The 12,753-nt window shown below is 40.5% G+C and overlaps 2 protein-coding genes across 4 annotated transcripts in view; both read right to left on the bottom strand.

Annotated features, from left to right (window-relative positions):
• The window catches only part of rab3b (RAB3B, member RAS oncogene family), a 346,193-nt gene that overhangs the window by 167,324 nt on the left and 166,116 nt on the right, over positions 1 to 12,753 (bottom strand). The window lies entirely within an intron of this gene.
• The window catches only part of rabgap1l (RAB GTPase activating protein 1-like), a 109,844-nt gene that overhangs the window by 37,163 nt on the left and 59,928 nt on the right, over positions 1 to 12,753 (bottom strand). For all 3 annotated transcript variants that reach the window (XM_083559054.1, XM_083559055.1, XM_083559056.1), the window contains exons 14-15: positions 3,439 to 3,552; positions 1,652 to 1,726 (exon numbers count right to left, since the gene is read on the bottom strand). In XM_083559054.1, the coding sequence (XP_083415180.1) occupies positions 1,652 to 1,726; positions 3,439 to 3,552 (189 nt within the window). The remainder of the gene's footprint in view (positions 1 to 1,651; positions 1,727 to 3,438; positions 3,553 to 12,753) is intronic.

Genomic DNA, 12,753 nt, shown 5'->3' with positions numbered 1-12,753 from the left:
GTATAGGACGTGTTTGGATACGGTGGGAAGAAATTTTTTTTTCATTTGAACTATTAGACCTGAACCTGCTCCAGCAAGGCAATGCATCAGTACCTGACTTTACTAACAGCCTTGTTTCTGAAGGAATCTCCACAAAATCTAGTGAAACATCTTCCCAGAAGAGTGAAGGTTACGGCTAAAGGGGATTAAACATGAAATGAGACGTTTAAAATAGTACGGTGTCCTCAAATTTATATATATAGTGTATATTACTGAGACCTGAGTTTAAGACACCACATTTGGCCTGTTTTTGCTGTTTCACTAACAAAAATGTTTCCAGACAAAATCACAGCACTGTTTTGTGTCTCTGAGCAACAGTAAATGAGTCATTGCAATTTATTTGTCAAAAATTTGTTAAAAATCTCTATTATTTTAATTGACTATTAAATGTAAGAATTTGACTCAAAAATGAGGCACACTTTCAGAAAAAAATGTCTTTAAGGAAACTTATTTTTCTTCTTCGTTTGGCTTCTCCCATTAGGGGTCGCCACAGCAGATCATCCGTCTCCATTCCCCCCTGTCCTCTACATCTGCCTCTTTCACCCCAACCATCTGGATGTCTTCCCTCACCACATCCATAAACCTCCTCGTTGGTCTTCCTTGTTTCCTCCTTCCTGGCAACCCCTTCCTCAGCATTGTCCTACTGATATACCCATGTCCCTCCTCTGCACATGTCCAAATCATCTCAATCTCGCCTCCCTCAGCTTGTCTCCAAAATGTCCTACATGCTCTGTCCCTCGAATAAACTAATTTCTAATCCTGTCCATTGTCGTCACTCCCAACGAAAACCTCAACATCTTCAGCTCTGCTACCTCCAGCTCCACCTCCTGTCTTTTACTCAATGCCACCGTCTCTAAACCATACAACATCTCAGGTCTCACCACAGTCCTCTAAACTTTCCCCTTCATTCTTGCAGATACTCCTCTATCACAAATCACTCCTGCTATCACTCTTCTCCACCCACTCCACCCTGCCTGCACTCTTTTCTTCACTTCACTTCACTCTTTTCTTCACTTTGACCCCAGGTACCTGAACTTCTCCACCTTCTCCACCTCTTCTCTCTGCAACCACACCCCTCCACTGCCCTCCCTCTCATTCACACACATGTACTCTGTCTTACTCCTACTGACTTTCATTCCCCTTCTCTCCAGCGTGTACCTCCACCTCTACAGGCTCTTCTTAATCTGCTCTCTACTCTCACCACAAATTACAACATCATCCGCAAACATCATAGTCCAGGAAGACTCCTGTCTGACCTCGTCTGTCAACCTGTCCATCACCAGTGCAAACAGGAAAGGGCTCAGAGCCGATCCTTGATGCAGTCCAACCTCCACCTTGAACAAGTCTTTTGCTCCTACTGCCTATATGCATATGGGTATAAAATGCCCATAAAACGTAAAATTCAATTTTAACTTATTGGAAAACATTAATCTGTCATTGCTGCGAACTGACCACAACACAGAATATGAAAAATATGATGTAGGAGTCAGCTGTCCATGGTCCTTAAAGTCCAATAAGTACAATACACACTCAGCAAAATATCGACTAATTATCGTTATTGTTAAAAAAAGTAATACAAATATTGAGATTAATACAAGGGATCAATACTTACATGCAAGAGCAACACAGCTGCCAGGAAAGACTGGCCTTGGCAATAACCAATCTCCTCATCATATACAGAGTAAGCCTGCAGACATGAGAGGAGACAAAATGTTTATTTAGTCCACATGGCAGCTATACACTCTAAGGCAGGGGTGCCCAAACCTTTTGGCTCAGGGGCCATATTGACATAAAAAAAAAAACGTCATACGGGCCAGCATGAATTTTAATCCACTGTGCTCGCCAACCATGGCAGGTGCACCATCCGTAATAATCCCTGTGATTTTATTCCACTGTAGTTTTATGTCATCTACGGCGGAACAAACAGAATCAAATAAATCTGTCCCTCTTGTTTGGTCCTTAAGGCTCTGGAGGTGAAGTAGCTCTTCACTCACGTTCATTTCACTGTCCACTCCTCTCTAAAAAAAAAATCAGTAACTAAGGGGTGTCGGATGCATCCATGCTTCCGACACCCTAACGAAAAAACTAACGAAAAAAATTCAAACTCCACTCCCTTTGCCTCCAACTGTCTCTTAATATCAGATGAAACTTCTTCAATCCTCTGTGACACAGTGCTACGAGCCGGCAAACATTGGCGAACTGTTGCTTTTTCTCAGGAAAAATGTTCTCTACCATTTTCCTCACACAGTCTTTAATAAATTCACCCTCAGTAAAAGGTTTGCAGTGCTTGGCAATCAGTGTTGCCACCTCATAGCTTGCCTTTGTGGTATTTTCATTCGACTCAATGGCTCTTGTAAAAAAGCGTTGCTGTGCCGTTAAACCAGCTTGAAGTTGCTTCAATTTTTCACCTGTTTTTTCAATTTTTCAATTGTTTCGTCTGGTAGTGCCTCTTTATATTGAACTCCTTGAACACAGCCACAGTCTCTTGGCAAATTAGGCAGACACAGTTGTTTCGTAACTCAGTGAAAAAAATATTCCGATTTCCACTTGTCATGGAAACGGCGGCACTTTTTTTTATGCATGTATTTTATAATGTGGACAACAGTACTGGCGGGCCATATATTATTGATTTTATGACAGAGGCTTGGAGCCAGTGGAAATATGAACGCAGGTCGCATTTGGCCCGGGGACCGGACTTTGGGCATGTCTGCTCTAAGGAAAGTGCTATCTGCCCTCTTCTGCATACATAAGCTCACAGAATTCCATGATTGGCAAGTGTCACTCTAACACCAAGCCTCCCACTCAGAGACCAAGGCCTAGTTTGCTCACATGAACTTCTGGATGTATTATCGTTAATAATAAATAAATAAATAAATAAATAAATAAACACTATTAAACTCTCAATTTCTTAAAGAACATCAGGAAAGTGACATCAACATACAGAGTAAAGCATACAGACATATCAGTATATGCAAATAAACTCAGACTGGAATGCATCTTAGCTAATTACAAACACAGATAATAGGGACAAATGATGAATTTTTCCCACCGCATGCGGTTCTTCCCTAAAATGTTATGTGCCCCTATACTTTCGTCCATATGGTATACCAACGATGCCCAATCGTATCCACAATGAGCCCTTGTGTCTGTCACACCTGATTAAAGCTGTTCAGTCATTTGTTTTTGGCCTTCAGAGAAGTAGAAGTTTAGGCTCCTGCTATTATTGAGCACGTTAACAAGAAGCTGCGATTTGAATTCCAGCCAGAACCGTTCTCAGAGCTGGTGAGATATATTTAAACCTGATAAGTCATTTGCTTGTGTAAATCCTATGGAGAAGTGTGAAAGACCTGTGAAAGAAGAGAAACCTGAACAGTTTTTTAAATCAGTATTTTTGCTTACCTTGCAGATCTTGTAGAGCGAATCTTGACCGTCACCATCCGAGTCCTTAAAGTAGTCGTGAGCGGGGAAGGTGCGATGGATGTCCCTGGTAATAACGCCTTCCTGTGGCGACTCCTGGAGGTCGCAATAATGCATGCAAGCAAACACAGAGAAAAGACATGTTGAAATGCGGCCGCCTGGTGGATTCACCCGTGTAACAATACAGCTGAAAATTGGTGGGTGGTGGGGGTGGGGCGATACAGGGGTCTACAAAAGTCTCCTGTAAATCTGAGCGCAAGCAGGTATTAATGGGGGTTCAAGAACCTTTCGCTACAATGAAGGACAATGCAGAGCTCTTAAATATATGTCCACTGTCCTCTGCACTGGAGCAAGTCATTACTGCATTTCCTCTCCATAAACTTCGAGTCTGATTACGGCAGGATTAATTGGACTCCAGAACGATGGCGAATGTAAACGCGTAAAGAACTGTAGAGCGTGTGCACAGCCGTCGGTAAGAGGACAAAATTCCAATTCGATTTCACATGTAAGACAGGCAACAACTGTCAAAATAAAATCCTAACTGTTAACACGTGCAATAATTGGATCGTTTCACAAAAACACTTTTCCTCCTTCGGCCGTTTGTTGTGCTGCAGTTGAGAGCCGAACGAGTCCGTCTGAAATGTCTGTTGTCAACAAAAGCGTCGAAAGTGAGAGGCAGAAAGTCCTTGAAAAAAGAGAATCGACATTTAATCCTGAAGAGTTTACACAACTCGGACTGACGGAGAGAAAAACGCTGTGCGCGTGATGGCAAGATTACAGAGGAGACGAGGCGCATGTGGTTTAAGTGTTTGAAGACCTTCAGAATCCGCTGAAATGTGTCAGAACGTCGGCATGCAATGAGTGCAGGGGTTTTCGTAATAACTACATTTTCTATTTGGCAGAGTGATTTATTTATTTATTTATTTTAGACAACACTAAATTTCAGGCAAAGTCGAAAAGAAATAAAAAACGGTATTTAGCTGTCAGTAAAGTAGAAAAGAAGAATATGTAACCTAATTCAGAAACATGCCAGAAGCATGGAAAAACTGGGGCGTGTGACTAAATACACAGTAACTATCAATTTAACACACAATCCAATATGTTAATATCTTGATTGTGGCCTGAATTTATATTTATACCACTGTGAAACAAGCATTTCCTTTTTTCTAGTGCAGATTGCATTTCTATTTGGGGAGACTTTTACTTTAACTTCACTACAGTTCACATTCAAATCTCAGGAACATTAGAGTATTTTCACATAAACAATGTTGATTGAGCAAAAATGTTGATAAAATGATAACAGGAACATTAAAGCCATAATAATATCATAGTACTTTCGATACTTAAGTACATTTGAAGGCAACAACTTTTGAACTTTTACTCGAGTGAAAGTACTTGAACTTTTTAAATAAATTATACATATACATTCATACATAATGGATAACTGCAGGTGTTCAGACGTTCCTAATAAACTGGCCAGTGTGTATACGTTATGGCACACCTGCATCCCGACTCGCTTCGCTTTTCTGTGAGCCTTTTCGTGGTTCGTAATTGCCAGGACTTTGTCCGAGTACACGTGCGCTCACAGATGACACGTGTCAGGATCCAATCAGGATCTCGAGGGAACGGTTTTCTGTGCAGCGAGTTCACAGGAAGTCGTATCGAAATGCCTGACTGAGTTTTGCACATTCTGCAGTCCTGATTAGAAATTATATCCGTCTTTCTCGCTGACATGAGGTCCCTCTTCCAGACGCGTTGTGAAATTAATATGGTTCTTTGACCTTCAGAGATTTTATGAGAGTGGAAATCATTTTATGCTTATAAGAATATCAAATATCTATAAAGTCTGAATGCAACTATTTTATTTTTATTCTGAATACATCGATTCCACTGTATTCAGCATGAGGTATGTCGGGTCCAGAATGTACACTATATGACAAAACACATTTGTATGGTTCACAATTATCACACATTATATCAGTAGATATTAGGGGTGTCACGATACACAAAAGTCACGGTTCGGTACGCACCTCGGGTTTTAAGTCACGGTTCGGTAAAATTTCGGTTCGGTCAGGGGGAAGAAATGCAAAACAATATTGCTTGCCCTTTTTTTTTTTTTTAACATCAACAGTTTACTTTTGAATTAATTAATTTTATACACTATAATTTTGATCAAATTGAGTAATCAATTAAAATAGCACAAATTAAATTGATTAAATAAAGTTAAATAAATAGAATGTTTTTTTTATTAGTTTAGATTTCTTAAACCTTATTTGGGTAATACAGATGTGTAAGTGTGTGTGTGTGTGTGTGTGTTTTAATATTTAGCCAATAAACATCTTTAACTCTATTGGTCAATACGCATTTATTACCAAAAAGACAATGTAAACGTACAATAAGTGGTCAGGGAAAGTTGTACGTTGAAATCCCTCCATCATCACCGATCTGTTTTAACCCTCAATTGCTCAATTGTATAAGTGAGAAAACTGTGAGCCGCTCTGGATAAAAGCTTCTGCTAAATGCTTTAAATCTAAATGTAATAAAAAAAGTATTTCTCATAAAAAGATTGAATTGTGTCAAAATCATAAAATGTATATTATAATTTCATAACAAACAGAGCGTCAGAGCGCAGTCTCATCCATCTTACAGCTCCCCTGGAGCACTAAGAGGTTAAGGGCCTTGCTCAAGCGCCCCAAACGTGTCAGCTTAGTGATATTGGGGCTTGACCCCCCCAACCTACCTATTAGTAACTTAAAGAGCCTTAACCACTGAGCAACAACCTCTTATATCAGCATCGGCATCGTGAGGCTGGAACAGGTTTGGGTCACCAAGTTCAAGTGAAGGAAAATCCTAATGCTGCTGCATCCAATGACGGCAGGTGTCCCAATACTTTTGCCCATATAGTGTGGATAAGATGAAGCACGTCAATTCTAGATGTTTGAGAGCGGTCTAAATCAGCAGCTTCTCCGAGAGAAATCTGTCCGAAAGTAGTTCCTCGCTAGAATGAGGTTCTGGAAGGCACATACTGTAGAGCTGCAGATAAAAGGCTTCAACTCTGACAGATGAGCTTCTCTCTTTCTCTCTCTGCATAGCACACACACACACACACACACACACACACACACACACACACACACACACACACACACTGTGAGCATGACAAACACATAGCTGCCACGAGCCATTTGTTAGTTTGAGAATAAAGCTCTGCAGCCGGAGCCTCGGAATGAATGGCGTTCAATAGCGTGCAGTGAAACGAGTGTAGCATCTATCTACAGCCTTCTACCGCAAGCCGTGAGCGCAGAAACGTGGCCGCGCTGACGCTCCTGGAACACTTTAACTGCCGCAATCGCTCATGGAAATGGATGGCAAGTCTTTTGCTAAAATAACTTTCAGGGGGAAAAAAAAAAGCATCAGCAGCAGCAGCAGTATGTAGTTTTGAAGCCGCACTGCATTTTCTTTGCTTTCTATGCTACCAGGAGAATTTCCACCGAGAACTCATTCCTGCGATCCCCTTTGAAAATGTTCTTACTGCAACTCATCAAAATCCTCTAAATAAATATAAATCAGTGGTCACGAAAACTTGTTCGTATACAAGTATTAACCGTTTTATTAGGAACACTCCATAACGCCTTAACTTTCAACTGTCTGATCAGCTCATCATGGTGGACGGTTCAATTCAGAAATTGTGCCTGCTGATGTCATGGAACCAAAATCAGGGAAGTGAACATTGAGAGAGAAAAAAAAACAAGGAAATATGGTTTATCAATATAAAATATTTCGATTAATGTGACAAAATGAATTTGAGAGGAAAAAGAGAAATAGATCAAAAACGGCATGTGGTGTTGACTGGAACGATCAGCAAAAACCCATACCGATAGTTTTTCCGGGTTCCAGAATAAATGTCAGATGTTATTACGAGATACGGGAGCGGCCTCTAGAGGCAAACCACTGACACCACGTGCATTTTTTTTTATAATTTCCTGTGAGACTGAATGCTGCTCGGAAAGCGCTATATTATAGTTATTATTTATAATTTATTCATTTTATTTATAAATTCATTTATTCATATTTATTTCATTTTGCACATTTTCATGATTCAGTACTGTTTAATTATTAGCTTCATTATTAGGAGGGACTTAATACAGCTGTCTGGGTAAGTCTGTGCCAGATCTTGATGCCATTGACCTGCTTCTGCATGATTTCATGCAGTGTCTGTATAGATATTCATCATCCATATGCCATTGAAATCCACCTTTTAAAATGAAGTTAGGCCAATAAGTGTAAAAAAATTTTATATTTTATTGGAATTGCTTTTTCAGGTCGCTCCGTATCTCAAGTGAAATCTCAAAGAACTACCAATCTGAAATTCCATCACACAAGCACTTCATTAGACACATTTATGCATATTAATTTTTCATTTAACTAAATGAAGGACAGTTGATTGGATAAACAAATGAATAATCGTCACATATTGTACCATCACACTTTCTTCAAGCATGAACATGCATTCCTGTCCCTCCAAATCTTCCTCACACAAATGGCTACCACCTGTTCTTCTGGTGTTTACAGGTCAGAAGATAATAGGAGGAGATTCCATAAAAATGACATATATGAATGCTTTCCACATCGCTTAAACAGAGGTCAAGGACTCCTGTTAAATACCCAAATCACATCCAACGCAAAGATTAACAACATTAATCACTACATAAGCAAAAGCTTTTATTTTAAACATGCATAATACAATATTCCCCTCACACAGATCACTGGTTGACTGTACAGTTACCCTAAGAGACGCCTCTACAGGTGTCGCTAATACAGAGATCGGGAGTGTAATAAGACCATAATCAAGAGAGACATCACAAATCCCATATACCATATATGAGATATAAGAATCCTTGACTATTGCTCTGAGCTTAGAAGAACATGTTTCTGATATTTCACCAGTTAATCTAAACCACAATCACAACAGACATCTACGTTTGTCCACAGTGCCATTAACAAACGGCTACTTCGACACTTCCAAGTTCCAGAACGTCATTTAACACCGGACCCGCGCGCCCGAAATCTCTTTGACAGGCCGAGTTATGAACACTTTGATTCAATTAACGGTGCGTGTCGCTGCCGAACTGAAATGCCATTTATCAACCGACTCCAGAGAGGAGGAGACGGGCAGAGTTTCTTCTCACCTGGGCCGCTTCATTTCAAGTCCTTGTGCTCCACTAATTAGCTTTATTAAAGAGCAGCCAGCTGAACGAGGAAGCGGAGGGGATAATAGAGAAGCGAGTGATTTATTAGTGAACAAATTCTAATTGAAAACAAAGACGTGGCATTCTGTTAGCCACAGTCTACTGCAGCTGATTATCATAATCACAATGCGTTGCCCTGTGAGAGAGTTCTTTAGTGAGACCCGACTTTATCCTGACGTTATCACTGTTTTAGGCAGAGTGTATTTAAGGAGTGGCTTGTATTTAAATATGATCCTAGACCACGCAACCTGTCCAACTAGTTTCAATTTTAGGCTTCTAGTTATGGTTTTCTGACTCAGAGAGACAGCGAGAGATGTTCGATAGCTAGATAGATAGATGCAGACAGACAGACAGAGAGACAGACAGACAGATAGAGATAGATACAGTAGACAGACAGATAGACAGAGACAGAGATGGATACAGTAGACAGACAGACAGACGGAGATGAATACAGTAGACAGACAGACAGACAGACAGACGGAGATGAATACAGTAGACAGACAGATAGACAGAGACGGAGATGGATACAGTAGACAGACAGATAGACAGAGAGACGGAGATGGATACAGTAGACAGACAGATAGACAGACAGACGGAGATTAATACAGATAGATATGGATACAGCAGACAGACAGACAGACAGACGGATAGAGATGGATACAGTAGACAGACAAGCAGACAGACAGACAGACAGACAGACAGACAGACAGAAAAGGAGAAAGAATGCCACAAGTGTAACAATATTTAAAAACAAACTGTGTAACTTCAAACAAAAAATGGACAAATTGTAATTTTCTAATATATTTATATATGAATTGTTTGCTATAAGCTTGTGTCATCCTAAATATATGGTCACAGCTAATAAATAACAGCAGTCGTGAAAAGTCAAACCTTATTTCTGTTTTATTTTCTGTGCACTTCCTTTAACATGAGTAATGAAAAGACTCGACCTGAGGCTGTGCGAGGGGAAGGCGGTAAAAACCCGAGAAAGCAATAGAGGAAAAGGCACTAAAAGGTGAAGGGGGAGAAACGAAGCAAAACAGGCGCCAGAACAAAGTATGCTGTCTTCAATCGGATTCCTCTGTGAGGGACAAAGAGCAGGCAGATGGCGGTGGATGTCTCCCACTTCACCCATGGGCTTTTGCTGCCACTCGGAAAATTAGAGACGCTTAGAGGTCTATAAAAAGACTCCCTCGCTGCTAAGAAACCGTGTCTGAGTGGCGCAGCTTTGGCCGTCACTTCTGTTTCATTTTGGCTTGAAACGGTGATGTGATCGACCTCAAATAACGCTGACCAAAGGTCAGATTAAAATGATAACCCTCGACACACAATCCTCTTAGCCAGAATCAATGAGCTAGATAAAGGTTTAAAGGACCAGCAAGATGGCCACGGCAGAAAAAAAAAAACCTTTAGCATTTTAGCTGCGAAAGGGTTTCAATTAGAGTCGCTTTCTCGAGCAGCAGTGACGACCGGAATCCCGCTTGGAAATGAAATGGAAATAAAAGGTCAAGCAGGCGCAATAAAAATGTCTTAAACCGGAATAAACAGCATAGACGAGTAGAGTGGTTTTATTAGGTAACGAGCAAAAGAAAGCCTTTAACTGTATGTTTTTTATTCATTGCAGGAGCACGTGATTTAGAGAACGTTAAATACAAATGGGATTGAAGGAGGGCGTACTTTCTTTTTCTTATGACCGTAGTATAAATGTCTAAATTGTTACTGCTTGAAATGTATCATATAATAAATATCACGTTACTCATCGAACAAAACGCTTTTCTCTCTAATATTCCAGTCTTTTCTCCTTTAAACAGCTCTCTGGTTTTCATGTTGGTTTAACAGTTTCAGACATTTTTTTGGATCACAGTTTTTGACACGTCGATCTTCCAGAAACATTGGCCTACATGTTGAATTCTGAAGTTCTCTACTGTCTTGAAATCCAACATTAAATGCATTCTGAGATGCTTTTCTCCTCACCGTAATTGTCCCTGACCATAAGATTCAGTTTTGGAGCATTCCATTTAGTAGTCTGATTTTAGCTCTTGTAATGACCTCCACTATTCTGGGAAGATGTTTTAGAATGTGCTTGTGGATATTTGTGCCAATACAGCTAGGTGAGGACGTAGAGTGTGGGAAGGAGGCCTGGGGTGCACTCAGTGTGCTAATAGTGATTAGTGAATGCATGATTAGTGTGTGTGCGTGTGTGCGTGTGTGTATGTGTAGTGTTCAGAACAAACACTAGGAACAAAAAAAAATAAATCCATAATCGCACAAACACATTCGCCCCATTCATTTTTCCATATCGCATATGAATGGCACTATAAACAAACACCACCTAATACAAAGATGAAAGCGGTGTTAAGGAGATCGGAAGGAGTGTGCAGCGGAGCGGAGGAGTCCGTGGGCAGCACTTAGTGCACATGGCATTGGTGCTGTAGTACTCGCTGTGCAGCAGACTTTTGTAATTAGGGCCACACTAGTTCACAGGAAGCATTAGACAGCGGTAGAGATGGAAGTGTAGATGACGTATTTAAAGTGACTGAAGACAAAGTGCACGGTTAAGGCATGAGGGGATCATTAAAGTAGGTTATGGGTCACGGACTGTACATTTTTAACATGGACATTAACATGGACAATAGCACTTAAGTAAAACTATAGAAAGTGAACAAAAAAGTTTGCGTCGTTATATAACTTATTAAAGTTCATCCTATAAAGTCTTATATATTAATTGATTGATTGATTGACTGACACCTGAGCATACGTTTAGTATGTGCTTTTTGAACATCCAGTCCTTCTTTGCTATTAAAATAACCTCCGCTCTACTAGGAAGATGGTTTCTGGGGAGATTTTGTGATTGATTAATAGATTGATAGCAGGAGATCTTCCACTTCTACCAGTGTAAAGCATTTGTTCATGGAGTTCTGTAGCAGGTTTGGGTCTTCTAGTTCAACTGAATCGGACATCTCCTGCTACTACATCCAGGAACACAGCGTTTGGGGAAGAACCACAAAGTCAGGTGTCCCAGTGCTTTGGTCAATACACTGTATCTCTAATTATGCTTTGGACTTGTGTCCAGTCTTCTCAGTGTGGTCTTCTGCACCCCACACCAGCAGGTTTCCTGTACGATGAAACACTTCTGATAAGTTTAAATGCACTGGGTTTATTTCTGTAAGCTGAGTTTTTGAAAACATTGATGACTGACTCGAGCTGCAATTCTGCCACGGTATGGGGTTTGATCACACAATGCTTTGTGACAATGTTCACTGGGATGTCTAGTTTCTTCTTTCATTCTTTCTCCTCCTTTTTTCCTGTGCCTTTTGTCCTCCCCAGCTTCCTGCATCTCTCTCTCTCTCTCTCTCTCTCTCTCTCTCTCTCTCTCTCTCTCTCTCTCTCTCTCTCTCCACCCAGTACCTTCACTTTAACTATTACTTTAACTATTACATAAGCACACACACTATATATATACTTTGTGGACACCTGCCCATAAAATGGAACAACCCATTTCACATTTAGTCCCAATTTGCTAAGCAATAGCCTCCACTCTTCTGGGAAGATGTTCCACTAGATTTTGGAGTGTGCTTGTAGAGATTAGCTGAACAGGTTTGGATCTTCAGGTTCAAGTGAAGAGAAAATTCAATCCTACCACGTTCAAAGACGTCCTATACAAATGTGTGCATGCATGTCACGTGTCCCAATACTTTTTTTAATATGGTGTATTTAATGAAAACATGCTGCCAATAGCCTTCATTTAAGAAAGAGATCATTGAACACTGCTGTGGACTGGGTTGAAAAAGTGGGGGTGTCTGATTCACCACTGCATCTGGATAAAGATAACGCTGGTGTCCTTTATATCTATTGATCCGAGTAAGGCTCACCTTGCTGAGGTCTCCGCAGGGAGATCGGACACGGCAGCACACAAGCAGCTTCTTATTTAATCTCAGATACACAGCGCCATTGGTCGATATCACCTCAGATGATTCTATAATTAAGTACTCTTGACTGGGTAAGGTGTATATATATATATATATAGCATGCAGCACACTGGTGGGTA

This window comes from Silurus aristotelis (genome assembly GCF_946808225.1).
Source record: "Silurus aristotelis genome assembly, chromosome: 13".
Classification (NCBI taxonomy): domain Eukaryota; kingdom Metazoa; phylum Chordata; class Actinopteri; order Siluriformes; family Siluridae; genus Silurus; species Silurus aristotelis.
This window is presented reverse-complemented; position numbering and strand designations above follow the sequence as displayed.